The following is a 24,773-nucleotide window of genomic DNA, read 5'->3' as shown; positions in this document are numbered from 1 at the left end:
GTATCCAAGCTCTGCTTCAGTTTGGATGGGTTCTATACATTGAGACCTATTTACTAGTACAGTCAGTATTTAGTGCTGGAATATCCCCAGCTTAGGGTTTTAACAACAGGCTTTTGCTTTCTCACTTTATGTTGTCCGGTTGCAGCAATACAGCAACCCCAGTCTTGCTCCCATCAGCTCTCTGAAAGGAGGATCAGGCTCACTAGCACTGCAGAAAGTTGTCTCCAACATACTGACCTAAAGTATTATTATGCAGTAGTAAAATAGTTTCCAAGCACCTGATGTCCCCAGAACAGAAGCTTAACCACAGAGACACAAAACAAGTCAGGTAATTTATGTACTTTGGGGACTATTTTGCAAAGCTGAATGTTTCTTATAAAATGGGATGAGATTCTCTGCTTTAGCCAGGCATAAATGGAAGCTTTAATCTAATAAAACTTTGCTCTTGCACAATTCTAGTCTGCAATTTACCAAGGACCATCAACAAGATGACAGTTTTCTGTAAGCACATAATCATACTGGCTATCATATATGCCAGAAGCTAAATCCCACGCATCCAAGCCTGGCACAGGAGTGGACGTGCACCTTGCCCCCATGCCTAGTCTGGCCCCCACTGGTATTCATCATTATGTGACCGGGGGCAGGAGAGGCATTACTGGGAGTAGGGGAGGAACATGGAGCAGAGCTGGAGGCGAAGAGGGCTGCTGCTCTGAGAGCTCGGCAGCTTCAGTGCAATAGCGGCAGTGACACCATTAGGTTACAAAATGCTGCGATGCCAGAAGAGACCTGCAGCCACCAGCCTCCAAGGTGTCCCTGGGCAGCTTCAACTCTTCTCCCATGCAAGGGGCCCAGCTCCAGCTCACAGAGATGATACACACCATTTGCACCTCCTTCAGCCTGCAAAGAGCAGAAGCCCGGCACTCCCAGAGCACACTGGTACTGACTTATCCAGCTTTATGGGATCAGTTTATCAGACAGGTCTTGTCCTGCTGGTGTTTGTCCTCCCTCCACATGCCCAGACACTCCAGCACCCCTGTCCAGTGCCAAGGCCGGAGCACAGCTCTGCCCCGGCCTTGCTGTGTATTAACATATATACCCCAAATCTCCACAGCCAAGCGCTGTGCTCTCTGATTCACGCATCAAACAGACAGGGACCCGAATGCAGTGCACTCTCAGTAGTGCATACTATACTTTTACATATATATATATATAAAATATTTTTGCATCTATATCTATATATAAATCATACTCATCCCTTGTTATGTAGTTAAGCAGTGACACAGCTCTGCCATGCTGGAGCCAGGATGTCTACTTCATTTTCCAGAAGAGGTGCCTTCAAACTCCAGGTCCTATACATTTCCACATGGCATCTTCACCTTTAGAAACCTGTTTTACCCTAATGCTGTTGTTTACCTTAACCTCTTCAACTCTCCCCCTGTCTTTACCCCTCCCAGCCCTGCTCCAAAAAGATCCAAAGCTTCCCCAGTCCACGTAGCTCTGCACCCTCCTGCTTGCCCAGGGCAAGTCCCATACTAAATTCAGGTCCTGGCCATGGCTGTCAGTCCTTTTCCCTGCACAAAATGCTGCAACACCTCAGTAGCCATTGTTCAGATTTCCAGTCCAAGTTGGCTGATTTTACTCCACATCAAGCTACAGAGCAGCCGGGGCACCCACTGGGCAATGGCAGCACCTTCCCTTCCGTCTGCACCGAGTGCCGAATGAACAGCACTTCCACTGCTACACCCCATCCAAACTATCCTTGTTCTCACCAGATAGTGCCCCCAGTCCTAATCAGAGACTAAAACACTGGAGACCAGTTGATTTCTCCAGTGGGACTGGTTTGGGTACACACATTTTCACTAATCTACAGTTTAAATATGTGATTGTAGCAGAAATAATGGATCTGAAGGTGTAAAATTAGCAGAATGGTTAGCCAGGTTTTCAAGGAATGCATTAGCACGTCATTAGTGGCAACAGAATTTATTATTTTGTATACAGCAATTTCACTGTGCTGCAAACACGGATGAAACCAGAGCATTTCTGGTACATCTGCAGAAGCACAGTGCCGTTGTTCATGGCAAGCTGTCCGTCAGAGAGCTCCCACCGCTCTGCTGGCTCCAGGGGAAGCAGCGGCTCTAAGGAATGAGCGCATTCTCTTTGGGAAGCCTGGTGCAAAACCCAGGAGGGGTCTGGTGTGCCCATGTCTGGTTCCAGCCCCCCGGCAGCACCTTCCCCAAAGAAGCCCCATGAACAGCGGCTGTGCAAGCGGCTCTGTGGTGCCCACCTGCTTGCTCCACATGGCAAACACAGGCATCTGCTCAGGACAGACATCCTTACATTTTCTGGAGTTTGCTTTCAACTGCATTTGTTCTCTTTTATTTATTTCTTCCCGCAAAGGAGACAGGCGCAAGCTGCAGACAGCAGAGAAAACGTAGTTTAGGGGTGTCACGGAGTCCCAAGTGGGGTGATGCTCCTCTGCAAGGCTACCTGAGCATTTTATCCCTCAGAACTGTGTGATTTACCCTCCTCGCTCACTAAAGAGCCTCCCTGCAGCAAGCAAGGCTGAGCCTGCTGCCAGCTGGGGAGCTCGACTTGTCCCCACTCCCATCATCCCTCCTCCATCTCATTCACAGCACGTTTCACATCAATTTCAGCCGTGTCCCCGCACAAACTCCCTTTGAGCATCAGCTGCCACTAACACCTGTCTCCTCTCCCCCTGCCGCAGGATGACATGCACAGGGTCATTGACCAGCAGCTGATGGACAAACACCCGAAGGAATGGAGCCAGCTTGCTTATTCCTTCTCCAGTGGCTACGGCGCAAAGCGGAGTGCCAGACCCTCCCCCGTGTTCAGGCCGGAGCAGCAAGGGGACGAGCCCGTTGGGGCAGAAGGGAACCGGCTCTTTTCCTTTTTCAAGAAAAATTAATTTGAAAAAGAGAAACCTCTCCAACGATTCCTGCTTCAAGATGGGGAGGGGAACAGCTGTCCAGCTTGCTGATGGACCCAACTCTGATCCACTAAGAAAAAAGGAAGGGGGCAAAGGAGTTAACCCTTGAGACTCTGCACTATTTACACTGCACCTGGTCTGAACCAAATGTTTACATGAACTGGAGATTTGCAAAGTGATGTGATACTAATAGAAAGAAACTTTTCTTACTCTTTAAGTGAAGCGATAAACTTCAGGGTATATTTTAGGCATTTTGACACAGTCCAGTTTCTGCTGTGAAGAATAATCTGATTGTCTTAAAAGCATTCTCATGCTGGAGAAGGAACTAAGCAGCCCCGAGATAAAGCAGCAGAGGGGATTGAGAGCTGCCAGCACGGCAAGCACAGGGGGAGGAAGAGGGCTGAATGCAAGAGAAGAGAGGAGAGTCACCAGCCTCCGGTCCTGGCAGCTGTGATGTCCTTCACCCATCCCACCGAGACAGGAGTCGCTGTGGCCGCAGCATTGCCATGTTTTGACCAGCGTAGCTTTCTCTGTGGTGGAAGTTGAGCCCTTGCTGCAGATCCTGCCTGGGCGCCGTCTCCCCTGCAGCTCTGCAGAGGCGTTCACTCCTCGCTGGGAATCCAGGCTCCTCACACGTCAGGGCACTTGTAAGATTGCTCATGTTACCGTCTTCTCTAGCTCCCTCCTGTTACAGAGATAAGAGTTGCCAGAGTCTGTAGTTACACAGAATGTTCAGGATTTTTCCCCAAGAGACTGACCATCTACAACGGATTACAGACTGGATAGTAGTTGTGGATGTTCAGTCCTGGGGCACCTACTGTCCCTCCAATGGCCAAAGGTCACTGTGGAGCTTCAGCAGATCCCACACCTTTCCCCAAAGCCATGTACCCCTCCCAAACAGAGTGGGAAACCTGTCATTTTAACTGGAAGGGCCCCCCAAAAGCCTAACTAATAATTCACTGAAAGCCTACGTATAATGGTGTCAGTAGGTCTTTGACGCTGGGTTGGCAGACTTGATCCTCAGAAAGCATGCAAGCATCTACCTTCACTAAAGCCAAAGGCGATTAGGGTGTCTACAAAGCTCTGGAAAGCCTGTGGTTTACTCCGTCCCACGCAGTAACATTAGCTATGGCCTGACAAAAATGATGAGTATTTGTCCCTGCCTGCAGGTCATTTACTACTCAGCCCTTTGGTGAGCAGGCAGCCAAACCTCCTTTTGACTGAAGATGATCAGAGCCTGCTTTGCTGTAAGCACGACTGGATCAACAAGAAGGAACGTAGCTTACTTGGTGTATGGTGCTGGAAATCCTGCAATACTTCAGTGGGGACCTTCCCCACGCACTGGATGGGCACCTTACAGCTCTTTAACACAGCCTACCATCACAAACCAGCGAGGAACGCCAGCCGGAGTTCAGAGATATCCTGCTGCTCTCATGCAATTTGCACACATTCTCCAAGCTCACGATACCCACAGGCCCTAATTTGTTTCCCTGTTGCTCTAAAGAGGCTCCCGCCCACACTGTCCCACCGCCACGGAGCGAGGTACCGTCAGCTCTGCCCTGCTCAGCAGCTTAAGTGCTAAATCACCATCCCACAGGTCTCTGCTCACTATGGACAGTGACAAGCTTTCTGCTAGAATTAGGTATCAAACACCTTCTTCTAAGAAGCAGGTAAGAGGTTGGTGGTTTGTTTTTTGTTATTTATGGGATAGGACATCCATAATACCTCAGTACAAATACCCTTTCTGCCTACAAAGATTTGAGCATTCACCTATCTCCGTGTTGGCATGAAACTACCACACTGGCATGAAATCATCTTGCACTGAGGTAGCTCCATGTTGCAAGGAGCAGAGTACTCTTTGGGATTGAAAACAACGGTAAAAAAAGGAATGGTAAAACCTGTTTACTTGAAAGCAATGAAACCTGGATTGCAGATCCTACTCCAGGAAATTCATAGGTAAAGCACCACCAGTACAGCTTGATGCTCACAGGGAAAGGAATCTGGAGTCTCACAGGCAGGGAAGGACTGGACCTTGGCCTCTCTAGGCGATGCTCAGTGTGGAGTATCTGCTTGTACCGACTTGTGCAAGTCTGGGAAAGGACTTAGTGCAGCGTCAAGTCCTCCCGCTCCCGACTTACTGTGTTGTGACTCTCAATAGGGCAGAGACATGAGGCACGTGCTCAGCATCTCCTGCTGTCAGGACTCCATTACACCCATATACGTTAACACAAACTTTGATGCCTGCAAAATTAGGCGCGGGTTCATGGATGCCAGCGATACCTGTGAACGGTCGTCTTCTACACGTTGTTTGAAAACGATGTTTTGCTGATTGTGGGAGAGCCATGTGAACATGTTGGTCCTCACAGGCCTGTTTTCTGCTGTCAGTTGTCACTTCCCAGGCCCCAACAGCTCTTCAAGCCACATGCCCAGCAGCAGCGTGGGACTCTACCCCCGTAAGGATGTATGTATGTATGTACGTATGCAATCCTAAGGCACGGGCCTTAAGTTATCCAATGAAGATGCAGTAATGAGATGAAGAAAGGTGCCTTCTGCTACATTTTTGCTGAGAGGAAAGCGACTCCTTCAGTTGCAGGGGTATGCAATTGAAATACACGGCACATCTCTTCATTTAAGGAGGAACCTACCTTAATCCCATTGCAATTTTATTTATTTAATAAGAGTGATGGAACAGATTGCAAGAGAAGAGTCAGCATGTTCTAAGGTGCCAGGTGGGTACGGTTTCTTAAAACTAGCCCCTTAACCCTAAAGATTTAGTTGCACTACTAAACCCTGAAATACAAGAGGATTGGGTTTAATGAACTGGACCACACACCAAAGGAGACCTCCTTGTGCTGAGCTGCTACTCAACAGGAACAGAAACTGCCTTAACACAGCAGCTAGGTTTTGTTGTTTCGTCTTCAAAAACCTCATCAACGCAGTCCTTCACGATCTCATTTGTCATGTTGTGTTCAACAAGGTCCTGACTGTTTCACCTTGAGCTGTCATTAAAACGCTCATCTCCATCCTGTCGCGGCCAGGAGCCTGGAATCATCCTTGCAGTGTTGGGATGGAAGACACTCCGCTTGTGATATTTGATACTTCTAGGACACACGGCATAAAGGAAACATCGGCTCCAGGGAATGAGATGGAGAAAGCACATTAATCCAGCAGGTACTCAGGATCCCAAAGTAGATCTAAAGAGTGGGATCGGCAGCTTGAAATACAACACTCACCCTTGTTTTTGAGATAATGGTAAACGAAACAGTAGTGCTGCACAGTCACTGCTCAAACACTGCGCAGAGATGCCTGCTGAGATTAAGGTTACAAAGAACTTCCCCGCGGTTCAGTAACAGGTGACTGCTCAGAAAAATGTTTATTATGCCAGCCGAAGGGAAAAGGATCAATCTCGCTTTAGGAAACTCTGCCAGGGAATCAACTGGAAACAAGGAAGTGTCAATGAGAGGCAAGTCACTAGCACTTTATCGTAACCCAAACTTAGATCTGCAACTTGCCGTCGCGATGAACAATAGATCAGTTCATGACAACAGAGTAATTTTGCACAGAGAGGCAAGAAGTGAGGTTACAGGCAGCGCTGCATGCACAAGGACTCGATAGCTGCACGCACTTGTCCTGCTTAGAGTGGTGAACTCCAGATCTGCCTCCACATCAGGCAAACTCTCTACTCCCCACTGGCTATAAAAAGCAAGATTGTTTTAACCAAAAAGCCAAGGAAGGAAGCGTCTGGGTGCTGCAGCAACGATTCCCTTCGATTGAGAGGGAAAAAGCACACAGCAGGGACAAGCAGAAAGAATGTATCCATAGATATGTACATATACCACAGTGCTGTAATTTTTGTATGTAGCAGTAATGTAAATAAATGTATGGTTTTTATAAGATACATATTATAAAAATCTATAAAGGCATATTTTTAGTAAAAATGCTCTACTTCTTTTGTAAATAGTTCTCTTCAGAATAAAACAGATCATTTATATGATACTGTCTGGGCTCTCAAGTCACTGCTTATGTCACCTGGCTGCAGAACAAGCTCTCTTTCTGAACTTTCAGCAGCTAACAGCACCTTTAGTACTTCATCCTCGCAGAAGTTCAGCCGCAGAAAGCACATGGCATGTGTTCAGAAGACAACAGTCCTGCAAAAAAGAACATGTGAAGCTTTTGTATCTCCTGGCACGCAGGAAGACAGAAAGGGAAACTTGTAAATCTCCACCACCTTCCAGCCATTTTTACCATTTATTGCCTTTCCTACTGAGGGATATTCAAACTCTGACGAGTTTAGACACAAAATACAGATGGACAATGAAACACCTGCAGCTTGCGCCAGGTCAGACCATCTACACATCCTCAGGATTCCCCTCCAGTCACACCAGAACAGGCACGCAAGGACCTGCCCCCCACCGCCCGTCTGTGCGGCCGGGCAGTCAATACAAGGGGCAACAAGCACAGTGATGGTTGCACGGTTCCCGCACAGGAAAACACACCTTCATTTCCTGGGAAAGCAAGGAAAGATGCCATGTGCTGTTTAATGGCCTCAGGGTCTTTGAGGAGAAGCTTTCAAAGCTCACTCCACACTTTTTGTAGAACAGAAAGACCAAAGATTATAGAAAGATCATGAGCATCTCACTGTCACGCAGAAACAAGGTTACCAATCCCAGCATATTCTTTTATTCATGTTTGAAACTAGAATAGCAACTAAACATTTGAAAGCATTAATTGTGGTTTTGCCAATTCTCCCTTTCCCCAGGAGAAAAAAACAACTACTCTACGTAGAGCAGCAGAGCTCAACCCTGACTCGCCACCCTCCACCTCCAGATGCTGGACAGCAGAGGAAACAGAGCCTCGGAAAAGATTTGGCAGCTTGTAACCTTTATTTTTAGTTTTTTTAAAATTATTTAAAAAGCATAATTAGAAACTTTCATTACAGACATAATCCTAGCAAACCAGTTAGACATTCCATTGCTCGACATATAGGAAACTTCACATCAGCACCACTAGAGACACACTCCCCACCCCTTCCAATTGAATAGTCAGTGGCGAGAGCAGAGAGGTAACGGCTCCTCTACAGCCAGCTCTAGGAAAACACGAAAAATATATCCCACCTTAAGCCAGGAAGCTGCACACCTGGATTGGCAGAGTTCAATCCACGGCCACAAAGACCTGGACTCAAAGAGGACCAATCTTGCCATACAAGAGAACACTCCAGGCTTGGGTGCACCAATTCCTCATTTTATTGCATCATTTCCAGTAAATTCAGACATTTTATTTACTCCTGCCTGTAGGAAGTTACTCCTCCTTAGATCTGCACACACGCTACCACAGGAGTCCCAAAGTAATGGAGTGGTGACCATCACGGGAGAGCTTCATTTCACCAGGAAGGTGTGAGGACCGACCAGCTCCCCCCTCGTGCACACACCACAGCCCACACCAGGAAGCAGATGGGATGGGCTGGTGTCACCTCAGCCACCGCTTTCCACGGCCGCTCGAGTCTTACAGTGATCAGAGCTCACACTGTCATCCCAGCTCACTCTTATTCTTGGGTTACCAAGGAAAGATATGTGAAGAAAAGAGACGGGTGAAGGCAGCTGGGCACACACTCCCAGCACCTGAACTGATTAAAACCAAAAGTGTCACACATTCATTGTTTGCTTTTTTTAAAAAGTCTTTAAAGTGATTGATCGTGATGTGATTGTATGATTGGGGCTTTTACCGCAAGCCGTAAAATCTAAAAAAAATGCAGGCAAGATAAGTGACTAAAATTTAGCCTCTCCTGGGGAGGAAGGGAGAGAAGTGGGCTGCTCCAAAGCCCGTGGACCTCGGTGAATCACACCCTACCGAACTAAGGCCAGCAACTCCACAGGGCCACGTCCTCACAAACCGAGTGCGTCCACCTTCAAGGTCTTAAAGGAAGCCATACCCTCTATGCCTTTTAGTCATTTTAAGGAAAAATTCTTTTTATAATTATTATTTAAGCAATTATTCAGGTGCTGAGCATGTACTTTCAGCCCAGACATTTGATATTTTAGTTACACGCGCATACACTCTCCACCTTTAACTACATCTACTCAGGCTGATGAACTGAGCCCTTGTTTGCCCAGAGCGGCCGACAAGGACCAGGAAACTGCTGCTGAGCACAGCGAGACCAGTTTGTTTCCAAGGGTGATCCTCCACCACCACATAACCCAAGCAAGCAAGCTTTCCATTTCTTGAAGTTAAAGAGCAGTCCGCCTTTCTAACAGAAGAATCCCAGGAAAGATCCTGCAGCAGCTTTCATATTCAGACATCAATCCAGAACAGCTGGATTCATTTTCATGCCTTTTCTCTCTCAAAAGCTTTGCCACCAAAATTCACATTCAAGTTCAGATCATGTATTTGTGGACAACGGGGCAACAAGGACAAGTTTGGGTTTTTTTGGCAGAATCACATGTGTTTTCGTTCTCAAAAGAAATGGACCCTCACTAAGGACCCTGGCAGAACCAGAAGCAGAGGTCAAAGGAGTTAAACTTTGCTTTAAACAAACAAACAAAAAGTTTTATCCAAATAAATCCCACTTCTGCAGGTCAGTTTGTTTTTCAGTATCTTGATACAAACTAAAGGAGAGCACAGGTACGGCCGGGCTGCAGCACAAGAAGGTGAAACCCAAGGACCCAGCCACAAACCTGGATCGTGGCAAACAAATTCAAGGCCCCAGCAGCAGCACCCGCTGCCAGCCCAGGGGCTGGTGACGTGAAACCCCAGGCTCCAGCAGCAACACCTGCAATCCTGGTACCTAGAAACACAAAGCCTGAGCCCCAGAAAAAGCCTGGAACTCCAGGTAAAGCCGCAGGCCCCAGGGGTACCAGTTGCCAGCCTGGAGCCCAACAGAAACGAAGCTGGAGGCCCTAGGAAGCAGTTGCTGCCAGCCCAGGGCCAACTTGAATTAAGAACTTGGAACTATTTCTTTAAAAAGATGAACTCTGCAGTCCATGATTGGTTGACATTAAGAAGGCATAAGCCAAAGCGACAACAGGGAGGCGAGGCTGGTTAAAGCAATATACATTATATACAAACTCTTGGGTTAATTAGTCCACTTGGTAGGCAACGTCCTTTCTTGTCTACAAGGCGCACTGGAATGAGCAGGGGAGGAGAGTGGGGCAAGATTCCATCCGATACCTTCTTGGCACTGAAGTGGTAAGGTGCCAGCGCCTCTTGATAGAAAACATGGAGAAAAAAATAATCTTTAAATAACAGCACAAAACTGAGAAAGTCCTCCCAAAGCCTGCCCCAGTGGAATTGCCCGAGTCTAGCTGGAGGGGCTGATCTGTCTGAGAGCAGAGTCTCTGCAGCGGGGAAAGGGCATTAGCAGCACCGCTTCTTCCTTTTACTGTTCTTCGTTAGCTTCACCACATCGTTCTGTTGCTGCTGTTGCTGCTTTGCTAAGTTTTCTTTCTTTGCTCGCAGGACTAGCTCTGTAATGCAATTAAACATCTGCAAGAGAAACGAGCAAGTTCAGACCACCCAGGAACCCAGGCCAGCTTTTGTGGGAGTTGCTTCAACAGAACAGATATTCAATAATGATTCACAGGTCTTCCCCAATCCACTACAGGCTAAGCAGAAATCCAGTATCTTCCCCACCCGCTCCCAAGCTAAATCGATCGCCCCTCTATCCCCTTTCCATAACCAGTAAACAAAAACCAGTAGGTTTGCCAGCTGAGGCCAGGAGTGAAGACAGGGCAGTGCTCCCTCCTAGAAGCATCCTCCCTAGTGACAAAGGTTTCCTGAGAACATCCCTGATACGTCAGCACTGTGAGCCTTGTGAAAATGCAACGTCGGCTCCTCCACTTCACTTCCCCAACCCTCCCAGGCACAGCTAGATGCCTCTTCTGGACGTTTTACCTACTCACAACTTGTACAAAGGATTCTATCTTTATTCCTCAATGCGAAGAATGTCATTCTTGCTTTTTCCCAAACCATTATCCTCAAATCATTTTATCTGTACTCTTCTGTGTATTATATTACCTCTTCCACATTAATATTTTCTTTGGCGCTGGTCTCAAACAATTGGATCTCCATCTGCCCCGCAAATTTATAGGCATCTTCTGTTTCTACCACTTTTCGCTCTGGGTCATCATTCTTATTCCCCACTAAAAAATGAAAGGAATAAAGAAAGGGTCAGTTTGGTACTTCAGCAGGTCAGCCTGTTGGAACCCTCTGCTCAGACACTTACCCAGTATTCGGCAGACGTCATCACAATTTTGATTAATTTCATGCAACCACCGTTTCACATTCACAAAAGATTCTGCACTGGTTACATCGTAGACAACAATGACCCCATGTGTTCCTCTGTAATACCTGTGGAGCAGGAAAAGACAATAAATGTTAACTCAAGCTCTTTCTCTTTCACTTAGCTCCTACAAGACTCATAACAAACCCCCACGTTACAGCAACCAAGTGCCCCCATTTTCTTTCCACTGGGAGCCATTTAATTATTTTACAACAGCTAGATCACACGTCATTCCTCTAAACCTACAGAGTTCCCTGCTCGTTCAGCCCATACAAGTAGGTTTCGAAGTCCAACGGCTGCTGTTTACTTCCTTGTTCAGGTTGTCAAGCCATTCCAAGAAGAACGCTGTCTTCCAGGTACAGGAGCAAAGGTAGCGGTGACCCCAGTGTGTCCTCAGAACTGGCCGTGGTGTGAACCTCTGTGTTGTACAAGCCCCAGCGAGTTTTCATAGCGATTTGGTTCTCTGTGAAAGATCACTTACAGACCGAAATGTCAGCAGATCTCCAAATACACTCAACCCTCAGTTGCAACTCTCTTGAGCTCACAGAGACTCGTCTTGTTGAGCGACCGTGTTCTGATCACACCTTCCTACTCAACAGATCGACTCGATATGTGCATTCAAAGCACTCTGCTACCTTTAGCCATTAAAAATAAGCTTCATTTCAGTTTATTGCTGTTAGTCTTGGGCAACCAGCACCTTTAAAATGTGATGAGCAATTCTGATACACAAGAAAAAGATCTGAATTCAAGTTCCAACATTATCGCCCGCATGAACCTACTGAAGGCAGACAGCATGCACACCATGAGAACGCTACACAAAAAAAGCAAGCTCCACCTTCTCTGTTCCCAGCCACATTCACAGGGCTACCAGGTATTTAGTGCAAATGAGGCAGCTTTGACCAAAAAAACCCAAACAAACCAAAAAAAGAAACAGTTGACAGTGAGGTCTTTGCCAGCATCCTGTTTTTATATGTTCTGTAGCTTTATTCTTTCCCTTTCATTTCCTTCTCTTTCTTATAAGCAATATTAGGATTTTTAATAAAACAAATTCAAGAACTCAACACATTAAAATTGAGGATTTTCCCCTATATTGTGACAGCATTTCTGGACCTTGATCTCTCACCACAAGCACCTCTTGCAGCACTGTCTCTTCCACTGCACTTTACTGATCTCCATTGTGGCCACTCTGGTTCTCTTTGATCATTTATTCCAAGTGAGCGAACACATCTTTGAACTTCAAAGCCTTTTAATCAAATCTGAATGCCCTACCTTAAGGAAGCTCTCAAAGCTTCGCCTCACTTCTGCTACTGATGTGCCTGAGCACTTTAAGAAGACAGGCAAGTATTTCTTCCATGCCATGTTTTACCAGTCATTTATGCTGTACATTCACTTTCCTTGGCAAGAACTCACTCAGGTAAGCATAATTTACTCCCAGACCATAAGAGATCCTGCACTTCCAAATATTCTACTCCATTTGCAATCACTTCCTTTAACAGCTTTAAAACTTGCTACAGCACTTCATTTGTGCTTTACTTTGTTACAAAAGCTCAACTTTATTTCATCACTTAGATCTTTTAGAAGGAAAAGTATTCCATAGCTTGAATCCACATGTTGCAAAAATAATTCATCCTCTCCTGACAATAACATGTACTGCACACAGTTTGTGAAGAATACTGGCTTTTGTGATGGCGTTGGAAAGGGAAAGATCTCCGATCCTAACAACACACTGGATTTGTATACACCCGAACAATAAACTAATTATCTTCAAACTCTCCCATATCACCTAATAGTCTTTTAATTCTGTAACCGCCAGGCTGACCTACCACTTCCTAACACCGAGAGTTACATTTGCAAAGACAACACTCAGCTTTAGAGAAACGCGGTGGTTCATCTACACCTCCGCAAAGCTGCTTGGTTCTGCTGTGCACACCATAAACCCACGGTATCCCTGCCACCCAAACCAGAGCGCCCAGCAGAGCACCCTGATGCTCTCACCCTGCCCATGCACCTGGGTTTTCTTCTAAGCAAAGTATATGATGTCAGAGAGCAGAATAACACGCACCCTCAAAACACGGATCCCACTCCTGATGTGCCGTCAGCACAGTCGTCGTTTGCTCTCAGGGATGTGGAGTTTGCGTTCAAAACTGCACAGGAGCTGGGAGCTCCTGCCATGAAGCGCTACCATTCCCAACCAGCCCACCAGAAAGACCTTCCTTTGTGGCAGACAGCAACCCCAGGCTCCTGCAGAGTCCCTACCAGCACACGCTGCTTCTGGTTTTGGAAGGGAAAACTGTCTCGCACATCATTCTAGAAAGGTTGCGAACCCCTCATCTACATTAAAATGTCATGACATGACCCTTTAGCAGCCCCAGAGAGAAGACCATGACTACGTTTTATTCTCTAACTCTTAAGCCACATAATACACATTTTTCTCAAAAAGCTTATCAGGTTGTTTTCTATCATACAGCCTTGTGTCCTCGATAATATTTCAGGCTTAACAAGTACAGCAAAGATTCTCCAAACCCAAGTGTAGTACAGTATTAGAAAACAAAATCTGATTTATCCTACCCCATGCTTCAAATTTCAGAATGATGCAGTGCAGAATCGCTTTTATAACAAGTTGTAGGCTTTGGCGAGTAGAGAACAGATGGGGCTTTTGGCATTCAGGGAGGAGTAGGTGTAAATTTTGTGCTTTTGGCAACCAAGAGGTAGTTGAGGCTTTGACATCAGGGAAAGAATGCCTTATCTTCTGCCCAGCCACATTTTAGGGAAGATGGAGACCATAGACATGACAGCAGAAGAGAAATGAAGTTCTCAATCTCAGCTTCCCATTCACAGAGTAAACGATTGATGCTGTGCTCTATATGGCAGGAATGCTCTGCCATGTACCCGACAAACTTCAACAGCCACCACCTGCTCTTGTTGCTACAGATAAATACGTTAATGAAATACAGAAGGAAAAAAGGTTACAGAACAGTTATTCATGTTTAGAGTGTCCATGAAAGTATCCTGTTGAGGTAAAAGAAACCAAATCTGACCTGAATGTGCCCTTGGATGCTTGGTAGGAGTCAACTATCTTCCATATGGCTGGAAAAGTTACCTAGCTCTATCATTTAGCTTTGGTGTGGAGAAGGCTTAAGAATGCTAACATTTAAGTTGAAATAAACACCTAACTTGTTTGTTCTACCTAGAGAACTATATTTAAAGAAGCTCAAAGACATAAACTCACTGCCGTTGAAACATTACCTACTAATACTGCAGGCGTGACACAGAAAATCTCCAACACTGGTGAACCAAACTCATCGTGTCCTTCAGCCACCTGCATTGTCCCCTCGCATCTCCCACGACAGCCTCTCTGAACAGAAGGGAACCTTCTGCCACTTGTTGCAGCACCCCCTGCTACAAGATACCAACAAGAAAGTTCTCAGATTTCCTCTAGTAAATGCTTCCCAAGATTAGCACCTGGAGTTATAATAACTACTTTCATGAAGCATGACGGTAGCTAAGTAATATTTAGAAGAGACAGAGTATCATTGACTGTATCAGTTCAGTAGAGCACGTATGTTCATTTTTCCAGAAAAAAAACAAAAACAAAAACAAAACAATAACAAACACCCCCCAAAACCAAACAAACCAACAAAACAGATCAAACTGAAACAAAACACTAACAAAAAAACTCGTGGCCAACATGAAAGACGGGTCATTGGTTCAATCTAGCATCTTTGTTAATACATCACTGGTTTGTAGTATACATGTTTCCTTATTTTTCGTTGCTCTAGAATTATAATCAATTGCAGACACTTCTTTTTCATACTCATCTTTTTTTTTAGGTTCCTGGAAGCACTTCTGTTGTCATAGGTCAGTTGACTAATCTTTTGACCATCATATCTGGTTTACAAGATACATGAATTCTATCCTTTCAAAAAGCCATCCCTCTCTTGAACAGGCCATTCCACACAAACGCATGGCAGAAAGTCCCCCTGCATTACCGTTCATCCTGAGCTACTGTCTGACACCTATTAAAGCTTAAATCCTAAACCCAGAGTCCTGAATCAGGACAGAGTAGTCCTACCTACAAGGGCAAATCAAGTATAGGAACTGGCTGTTTATGCATCTTAAGAATTCCTGCTAATACAGCTGAATCCTGGCATGCTACATCTCTGGTGAATTTAAATCAAATTCAGAGTTTGGATGACATTCTATGCCAACCAAGTTCACACAATTTGGCCTCTCCCCCCACTAGGCACCAGCTATCCCAGTATTTCCACATTTAATAGACAGTAAAAACAACTGCTGCCTTTTATACTTCCCAGTCTGAAATTCTGACCTAGTTTATTTTTCCTGAGTTCCTATAGAATACTCCAGATCAATTTGATTTCTGTTTCTTAACAGTTTTATTATGCTTTTCAGCTTCTGTAGCACTAGTCAAGTAAAATCAAAATAGCACAACCTTTTAATGTTTCCCAATTTTCTACTATTAGCTTCCTACCTCCTCTACCATTTTGCAATTCTAGGTCTACAAAGCAGTACTTCCAACCTATTGCTATTATTACCAGATGGGCTCTAATTTCAGACTTCCTCGCCAGGCTTGACTAAACATCAATCTGAACTCTACCTTTAACTGTAAAGGGACTTCCTGGTCTACAGTAATGCTGAAGGAACACCTTTTAATATTCTTAACCTCCATTTAAACCTCAGTCTAGTCAAAGACTAGAGAAATACTACTACACTGTTGACAGTGCACTCGCACTCCACCCATGATTTGGTAGCCGAGCATTTTTGTAAGTACTACCATGGTAACTTGATTGGTCACTCAGTTTGAGATAAGCAAATCAGTTACAGTATCACTTTGCCAATAAAATAGATACAACTATTTCTAAAATCCAAATACTGTTATCTCCTGTTTTTACAGGCGATATGTTTGGGCCCAGAATGACTCTTGAAAGATACCAGCAAACACTAGACAGTCACGGCCTGCTGACCTAGCAGCAAAAGGAGTCCTCACCACAACGTAACCAGCATTCCCAAAGTGTTTTCCTCAACACTTCAAATGCACTTGGACACGGGAACTTCTTTGCTTCAAGTGGCACGAAATTAAAATCTTTCTTCCCTGACCATGGAAGATTCTGTAACTACCAGAATTAAAGCAGCAACACTGGGGCCTTCACTTCCCCAACAGGAAAATATACCTCGCTTGGGTAAAAAGCTATGCAAAAGAAAGTAGCAGCAGAGTTCAAAGAGGTCATGGCACAACTGCCCTCAAACCATTTCAGCTTCTCCATTTTAAATGCTAATTGAAGAAAAAAAAAAAGGACATAAAACACTACACAAGGTTGCATTTGCAGCTATTCCCATTCCCAAAACAAAGCTCCCTTTCCTGATATTCCCCACTCGGTGCCGGCCACCACAGCGTTCTGAACCAGCTGGCATCGGCCCCGCGAACCAACGCTCATTAACGCAGCTCCGAGTTGTGTCAGGGAATCTGAAAACAGGAAGGCCGTCTGCTGACTCAGCACTAATTGGGGCGCGCTGTGAGCAGGCTGTGCGCACAGCTGACGGAGCCGCAGCCGCATCGCTGCCCCCCCTCGCCCCTTCCTGCCCCGAGCTGCCTGCAGCGCCCAAATGAGAAGTGATGTCACCCACAGGAACCCTACCAGAGGCAGCCAAGTTTTTTTCGAGCTAAACACTTAAGAAACAATGGAAGTAATCCAGCAATATCCGTACAGAAGCGCAGAGGAAAGGGGCGGTGCACACCTCAGGTTCAATTTTGCCATTTCTAGCTGATTAGATGTAACACGCATGCAACCAATCTCACTATTTTTATGTCTGAGTAAGTTAACCAATACATCAGCTGAAAATGATTCTCCTCTCAAAACAAGAGCCAAAAGAGAAGTCAGTCACCAAAGAGCAAGTGAACCATCTAGGCCTTTCAAGAATTATTTAAGTAGTCAAAGGAAACAAAAATTCAATTTCCAAGTGTAATTTTTTTCTCCTCCCCTAGTGCCGCAGTGAGCAGTTCCACCTTCACTGCAATCAGTTTACACACATATTTTATTCTTAGTTCCCACCACGGCAGCTCTGGGTGCGGTTTCTCCAGGAACAGGAAAAGCTGTGCACACGCTGTTCAAAAGGACAATGAGCATGAAATTGAACCCGAACCAAGGAAAAGGTTAAATTCATGTGGGCGCCGCTTCAACAGAACTCCACACAAAGATAGCTTCTGAAATGCATTTGTCCTAGAAGAAAACTAAGTACTGGAAATCCTATTCTTCAATCTCAAAGCTACTCATTAGTTACAACACAGCGACGGAAGGTTCACGCTCCGTCCTTCTGCAACACAGAGGACTGGCTTCAGAGCCAGGCTTTCTACCATGTGCAGAACAGTGAAACAACTCCAGTTCTACCATTTGGAAACTAGCAGAAGAGGAGTAAGACACAGTAATCATGGAAATGCACAGAAGAGTGAGGAAATCTGAAATCTCAGTTTCAAACTTGGCCACAATATCACCACCAACACGATCAGTTCTAAAACAGTTGAGAGAAGTCGCACTGTACAGACAGCAAAGCTATCGCTCACTAATCAACTGCAAAATAAAAATAATGAAACCATAACTCTAAACTACAAGATCCATACACTAAGCTCTACCTCGCAAAGCCCAGTTATACTCACGTTGATGTAATAGTCCGGAAGCGCTCTTGTCCAGCTGTGTCCCAGATCTGAAGCTTCACCTTCTCTCCATTGATCTCAACTGTCCGGATTTTAAAATCCACTCCAATCGTGGTAATGTAGCTGCCTGAAGAAAAAGCATGGATCAGTGAGAACTGAAGTCTTGTTCATTTTGGATGTCCCAAAGCATACTCTGGAATGCTATTTGGCAGCAGCACTCAGACTGGACAGGAGAACAAGGTTCCCCATATCTTTTTAAATGTCCTATCAGGTCACGCTGATCTGCATATTTTTATCTGCAGCTAATAACAGATAAAGTCACTCCTCCCATGTTACCCTTAGAATTTAAATCTCAGTGGTACAAAGTAAAATTATTCTTCTACCATGCTGGTGGTCAAGAGTAAGCATCCAAACGTCCCAAGAAACAAGGAGAATCATAGAATCATTTACATTGGAAAAGACCTTTAAGACCATCGAGTCCAACCATTAACCTACCTCTGCCACGTCCACCACAAAACCATGTCCCTAAGAACCTCATCTACACATTTCTTAAACCCCTCCAGAGATGGTGACTCCACCACTTCCCTGGGCAGCGTGTTCCAATGCCTGACAACTCTTTCAGTGGAGAATTTTTTCCCAAGATCCAGCCTCAACGTACCCTGGTGCAACTTGAGGCCGTCTTGTCCTGTTGCTTGTTCCTGGGGAGCAAAGCCCGACTCCCCCTGGCTCCAAGCTCCTTTCAGGCAGTTCAGAGATCAGAAGGTCTCCCCTCAGCTCCTCTTCTCCAGGCTGAACCCCCCAGGTCCCTCAGCCGCTCCCATCACACTTGTGCTCCAGCCCCTTCCCCAGCTCCGTTCCCTTCTCTCAACTTGCTCCAGCACCTCAAGGCCTTTCTTGGGCCAAAAACTGCCCCCAGGATTTGAGCTTTGGCCTCCCCAGTGCCTAGTCCAGGGGGATAGTCACTGCCCTGGTCCTGCTGGCCACACCAGGGTTGGTACAAGCCAGGATGCTGTTGGCCTTTTTGGCCACCTGGGCACACGCTGGCTCATGTTCAGCCGCTGTCGACCAACACTGTCAGGTCCTTTTCCGCCAGGCACTTTCCAGCCACTCTTCTCTGAGCCTGTAGCGCTGTCTGGGGTTGTTGTGACCCAAGTAAAGGACCCAGCACTTGGCCTTGCTGAACCTCAGACAATTGGACTTGGCCCATCCAGATCCCTCTGCAGAGCCTTCCTACCCTCAGGCAGACCAACATTCCCACCCAACTTGCTGTCGTCTGCAGACTTACTGAGGGTGCACTCAATTCCCTTGTCCAGATCACTGATAAAGATATTTCAATCATGGAAATTCTGAGACAAAGCTTTGCTTTAAATGCCTGTGCAATCACTTATTTTGAATACAGTCTAAGTTTCCTCCCAATAAATTAGTTATGTCACAAATGTTAAGTGATTTAGCCACAATATTCAATCAATCTAAATCCCAAATGGCTTATGGGAAATCTGCACGGATTTACAGCATAAGCTAAAAATGAAACTACTTCTGGAACCCTGTATTTACATATTGCGGTACTTTCAGTTACAAGTGAAGATCAGACGAAGTGGCTTGTATAGGCCTATACCAGGAGAAGCAAAGTTAGAATCATAACAGATTCCTAGTACAGTGATCAGTTAGTAAACGCACAAGACAAACTCCTGGTCAACCAGCAGCATGCAAGCAGATCTTGACCATTTCACTTACTGAAGTAAACAAAACACTCACCTGAGAATGTATTATCTGCAAAACGCAACAGCAAACTGCTCTTGCCCACACCTATGACAAACAAATACAGCAAAATCTTTGAATACAGTCATCTTAGGTGTCAGGTAACATGACAGTATTTTACCCATTCATTGCATTCTTAACTTTAACTAGGATCTTTTCTCAGCGGATCATTTAATACCATCCACCGTGACTATTTGTCTCAGCACTCTCCTTGCAAACTTGATACAGCACGCTGCAGTCACACCAAGACTCAGAATCCTTATTGTGGCAGCAATTACAGGGCTTGTTTTGGTTTTTGTTATTTTTTGGGCTTTTTTTTTTGTCCCCTCCTTCCTCCAGCCCTCAGCAAACTCTAAAACGGTAGCTTTTGAACTGTGGTCAGTTCTAAGAAGAGATAAAAGAGTAATAACTAAAAGCAAGTTTACGATCAGTAGACTTATATTTGCTGAGGAAAGATCCAAAAACGAGTGTGTCCTGCCAATTAGCAAGCACTCAGGACACTGCTCTAAACTGCTCTATTGAATTCCACTTGCACATCGTGCTTAACACCACTGCCTACCCCCCATTCACTGATGCTGTTCTGAACGGCAGTGGAATTTGGACTACTTAGACAATCAGCCCAGGGTCTGGTACCATAAAGCTTATGTTATCATGGCCACAGTTTAAAAGAAACCTAAACCAAACAAGGGAGTTGGGAACCATTGTTCTGTATTGCCATCCAAAACAGGCTTGTTCCACACCTTGCAGGAAGGACAAATACCTTTCTGAAGTTGTACCTTTTGCCAAAATGTTCCATGAAACATTTCTTTAAGTGCTTTGAGTAGCACTTCATCCAGGTTTTCCTTGAATGATTGTTTGCACCCTGAACACACCCTGGTGCAGGGAAGCATTTTTCACAGTGCTTCAAACAAGAAACTTAACAGACCCACTCCTGCACACCCAACCAAGAGAATCTGGGTATCAGAATGTCTCAAAGTCATTATCTCTGCATAACATCTCTGCTGCTAATGTCCCTTCCTCTCCCTTCCCTCCAATAAAGAAACTTGCTATAGCATGAAGAGGAAATTCGACTTCACCAGGGTGATTATCTATTACATCTTTTCGGGTAGAAGTTAAACTAATTGTTTTGATGATGTATAACTTGCAAGTTCTTAACAGAAGACCTGTGCAAAACACATGTGCACAGACTACACAGAACTCCAACAGTTCTCAGCTGCTGGCCTCTGAAGATAGCTACCAGCATACACACTCAAAAACCCCACAAACCAAAAAATCTGCATGATTCCAGATGTCATTTGCAAAGAGTACAAACCACCGGACATCTAGAAAATCCATCCTCACTTCTCACTGTGTTACAAATCTTAAAGAAAGAAAAAGAATGCTACTAAAAAATACAAAGTTACACTGAATACCTCTGAGTCCAAAAAGGTAGCAGAGCTGTTCCTAAACTTTAATAGAAGACTGGTTATCTAGCAAGAGCTCGACCCCTGCAAAATACCAGTTGGCTAAGGTTAAAATTTATGCTTCCTGATCAAGCAGCCTTGGCCTCCAGCTGAATAAAAAGAAAGTAGCTGGTGGAACCCACAGACTCGTCTGACCACACCACCTTCTTGAAACGTCAGTGAGCCCCGGGCTGCGCTGCAGAGCTGCACATAACCACCGCGCTGTCACACTGTCCACAGACACCGGCTGGTCTGCCCGGCTCTCAGCACTCAGGCACTGTCTAGAGAAAAGAAATCTCCTGCATTCAGGGAGTTCTACATGCTCCTGACAAGGATCTCACTACGCAAATGCTGCCTCTGAGCCCCACTGTTCATGTACAGAGACACCACACTCTGCGTGACCCTCCACCTCCTACACAGAGTTATTTGAAGAGCTGGAAAGAGAAGGCTGGCAGGGCCTCTTTGCTTGCTGAAGACATCAAAACAAAACAAATAAAAAAGGCCTACTGGCTTTGCAAAATCAAAATTATAAGCAAATTTCTGTGCCATACCAGTCTCTAAAGCCCGTATCTTACTGAATGGTAGAATGAATTAAAGAAGCACATGCAAAGCACAGATCATCTGTATTAATTTTAAGTATTTGGCACAACTGAGATCACCAGTCAGCTCTTCAAGATGACCTGCTCTAAAAACACACAAACCTACTACCCTCTTGACATATTTGCATATGGGGAAAGCAGATGAGATAGAATCATCCTATCCAGCATCAGTTCACTTCCTATGGCAAGGAATAAACATCAATAAACAAGGCAAGCAAACTGTTTTATGGAAGCAGGGACAAAGCCTTCCTGTTGGGGTTAGCAAAGACAAAAAAGAAAAATCAATACTCAAACTACATAGTGAGATTTAATTACAACAACAGAGAGCCACAGGCAACCCAACTATTGTCACAATACTTTTTTCCTCTCACTATAGGGACTCCAGAAGACTCAGCTAAGAAATTTCATTTAATTGTTCAAAATGAGGAGAAGCCTTCCTCAGAGTTTTCACCATCCTGTTTATCTTGCCTGAACAGTTTTGAAACTCATCAGCAAGCAAGAGAGCTACTGCTCTATTCAGAATGCAGCATTTGTTTTTAATAATCCATAGGCTCCCAAAAGCGCCCAGGGTTCTAAGCTGTTTTGAAGCTGTTGCTCCTTCTTCCTCTTCCTTTCATATTTCTTCTTGCAGACACAGTTTAGTATAGAATAAAATAGTTTTAGATACAGCTAAAGCTTCTGGAGGTGACAATTGCCAAGATCGTGCAGCATTACACTTGCACCCAAGAGCCGTGCCTCGCTGCATGCCGGGACCTGCTGCCTGAGGGACCACACCTCTATTAAAAGCAGAGGGTGGATGCCATCTCCTCCAGTTTATGGAAATTAAACTGTAAGCTGCTGGAGTGTTACCAACACCGAACTGGACTGAAGGCTGGAACCTTCCCAGTCCCGATTCTTATGTGCACAGACTAAAGTGCCAGACACAGGCTGAGCTCACACATCTCCAGGAGTTTCTGAAACTGCTGCAGAAGTATTCACCGGTTTATTTTCAAAAATCAAAAGCTACTTCTTATCCATAGCTATTTAGGTATTTGCATCCTGTATGAGAATTAGGAGTACACAAAGCCACCAGCTCTTCAAGGATTTAAAAAAGTGACAAGCTCTAGAACCGGGACTTCAGGTTGAAGCACTACAAGAGTCTTAAAGAACAATTAAGATAATAAAGAGTATTAAAATGTAGTAGTCGCCACACTGGCAGCAATGGTCCGTAGGGCTGAGGAGCAACCAGTGCTTCCCATGGACGCCTTGAACCGCCTGTCACAGGGCAGAGAATTCCCTCCTCAGCCCGAGGGATTAGTGGGCGCCCCCAAAGCCGCGGCTGAGGGCCGGTGATGGCAGGAACGCCGATGCCGCCCTGACTTGTACGTGCCTAAGCTGCCTTTTCCTAAGCCTGCCCGAGCGATGCACCACAACACCCTGCGGTGGCCGGTTCCGCGGGTTCCCCGCAGACGCTCCCACAGCCCAACGCGCCCCCTCAGCCCGGGGTCCCCGGCCGGCCCGGGCACAGCCCAGCACCGCGGCACCGGCAGCGCAGAGCCGGGGAACCGGCCCTCCCCGCCTCCCCGCGCCGCCCGGCCCCGCCGCCGCCCTCAGGCCCCTCACGGCCCGGGCGGAGGCGAGGGGCGGCCACCCCGCCAGCGGCCTACCCGCGGGCCACAGCGCCCGCCCTCACCGCTGTCGCCGATGATGAGCAGCTTGAAGAGGTGATCGTAGTCCCGGGCCATGGCCGGGGCGGCGGGCGCGGCCGCGGGCGGCGGAGCGAGCGGGGAGGGGGGAGGGGGCGGCGGCGGCTCCTCCGGGCCGGATCCACTTCCCGAACAAACAGCCGGAACTGACAGCGGTGCCGCCGCGCATGCGCACCGCGACGGGGACCGCCAGCTGCGCCGGCACGCGGCCGCGCGTGCGCCACCCCACTCCCCGCGCGCATGCGCACATGCCGCGGGGCGAGGGCGATGCCCCCTCAGGCTCCGCGGTGGCCGCTGCGCATGCGCTGTCACCTCGCCCCGGCACGCGGCCGATGGCCGCGCCTGCGCAGAAGGTGGAGCGGGCGAGGCGCCTCGTGCGCGGCGGCGGCGGTGGGGCCGTGGCGAGCCCGTGAGGGCCGGGCTCTCCTTCCCCTCCCCGGGCGCTCGTCTTCCTCCTGTGCTGGCCCGCCGCGGCGGCGTGGCCCACCTCAGCTCCCTCAGGCGCTCGCATGAGGCCTGTGGATGCGGCAGCAAGGGAGGCTGCCCCCGGGAAAGCACCGAAGGCCTGAGGGAGCCTTGGCGCTGCCTCAGCGAGGCGCCTGTGCGCCAGAGAAGCGAGTGCACCGCCACAGGAACAGTGCCCCTCGGCGCCCGGCGGCCAGGTGAGGAAAACAGTCCCACAGCAAAGTCCTGTGAGATGGGCAGGGGTGTCGGGCAGGCCCGGCAGTTCAGGCCGGGCTGGAATTAGATTCCTGGGGTTTTAGTGCAGAGGTGTGCATGGGTATGGCTCAGGAAGGGCCTTGGTTTCACACACGGGTGGCTGTGCCTGTGCCATCCACAGCCCAGAGCCGCAGAATTTCAAATGGCGCTCTCACAATTGCCTGACACACAGCCGGAGTGATTCTGCTGTCGCTTGCACACATACTGACTGCACAAACTCTGTGACTGTGGTCACTTTTAGGTGGAGACACTGCACAAGAACGGTGCCGGTTTTCTCTTTGATTGTTTTTCCTGCAAAAATATATGTTCTTACTGGTAATTCAGCTCCTTAGATCAAACAATGCAGTGTTTTGGTCTAGAATATGTCAGTTACTTAGGATTATTTCTTTTCCCAGTAACTAAGGTTTTCAATAGTACATTAAATGTACTACAGTAACAGAAGGCAACATGCTAGATATTGCTCGTATCTTAAAAATAATTTTGGTTTAGCATAGACTCAAAAAAATCAGCATGATTAATTAAGTTGATAAAGTTTAGAATTCATTGACACAAATACTAACATGGATTTGTCTCTCATATTAGAGCTTAACATTGACTGGAAAGCTATAGACTCCTCTCTGGATTTATACAGTAGGGTTTAGTTAAGGGAAATAAGAACATCTTTTTAAGGCAATTGTCTC

General features: G+C 46.5%; 2 protein-coding genes across 5 annotated transcripts in view; one reads left to right on the top strand and one right to left on the bottom strand.

The window, feature by feature from the left end:
• Positions 1-3,189, top strand: part of BICDL1 (BICD family like cargo adaptor 1) — a gene marked incomplete at its 5' end in the record, with an annotated part of 45,599 nt that extends 42,410 nt beyond the window's left edge. The window contains one exon of the mRNA XM_080355081.1: positions 2,726-3,189. Within this exon, the coding sequence (XP_080211207.1) occupies positions 2,726-2,926 (201 nt within the window). The 3' untranslated portion in view covers positions 2,927-3,189. The remainder of the gene's footprint in view (positions 1-2,725) is intronic.
• Positions 3,190-6,087: 2,898 nt separating this feature from the next.
• On the bottom strand, positions 6,088-23,489 carry RAB35 (RAB35, member RAS oncogene family). 4 transcript variants are annotated; one of them, XR_013922950.1, is made up of 7 exons: positions 23,361-23,466; positions 19,645-19,695; positions 17,893-18,016; positions 11,166-11,290; positions 10,958-11,082; positions 10,112-10,426; positions 6,088-7,095 (listed from the first exon to the last, which is right to left on the bottom strand). XR_013922950.1 is itself a non-coding variant. In XM_080355086.1 (6 exons), the coding sequence occupies exons 1-6, from the start codon at positions 23,410-23,412 to the stop codon at positions 10,298-10,300; spliced, it is 606 nt and encodes a 201-aa protein (XP_080211212.1). In that variant the 5' UTR covers positions 23,413-23,466; the 3' UTR covers positions 7,120-10,297. The 4 variants fall into 4 exon arrangements, 3 of the variants coding, with proteins under 3 accessions (XP_080211212.1, XP_080211213.1, XP_080211214.1); XM_080355086.1 differs by lacking the exon at positions 6,088-7,095 and having other exon boundaries at positions 7,120-10,426; XM_080355087.1 differs by lacking the exon at positions 6,088-7,095 and having other exon boundaries at positions 7,120-10,426; positions 19,645-19,659; positions 23,361-23,423.
• Between the last annotated feature and the right edge of the window lie 1,284 nt (positions 23,490-24,773).

This window comes from Nesoenas mayeri, assembly GCF_963082525.1.
Source record: "Nesoenas mayeri genome assembly, chromosome: 17".
NCBI lineage: Eukaryota > Metazoa > Chordata > Aves > Columbiformes > Columbidae > Nesoenas > Nesoenas mayeri.
The sequence above is the reverse complement of the archived record's forward strand: the minus strand, read 5'-3'. Positions and strand labels throughout refer to the sequence as shown.

Excerpts from the sequence above, each read along its gene's own strand:
- RAB35 (XM_080355086.1), bottom strand. The coding sequence starts at position 23,412 with ATGGCCCGGGACTACGATCACCTCTTCAAGCTGCTCATCATCGGCGAC. Across the intron at positions 19,696-23,360 it reads GCTCATCATCGGCGACAGCG|GTGTGGGCAAGAGCAGTTTG; the intron begins GTGAGGGCGGGC and ends TGTTTGTCATAG. Across the intron at positions 11,291-17,892 it reads TTCCGGACTATTACATCAAC|GTATTACAGAGGAACACATG; the intron begins GTGAGTATAACT and ends CCTGCTCCACAG.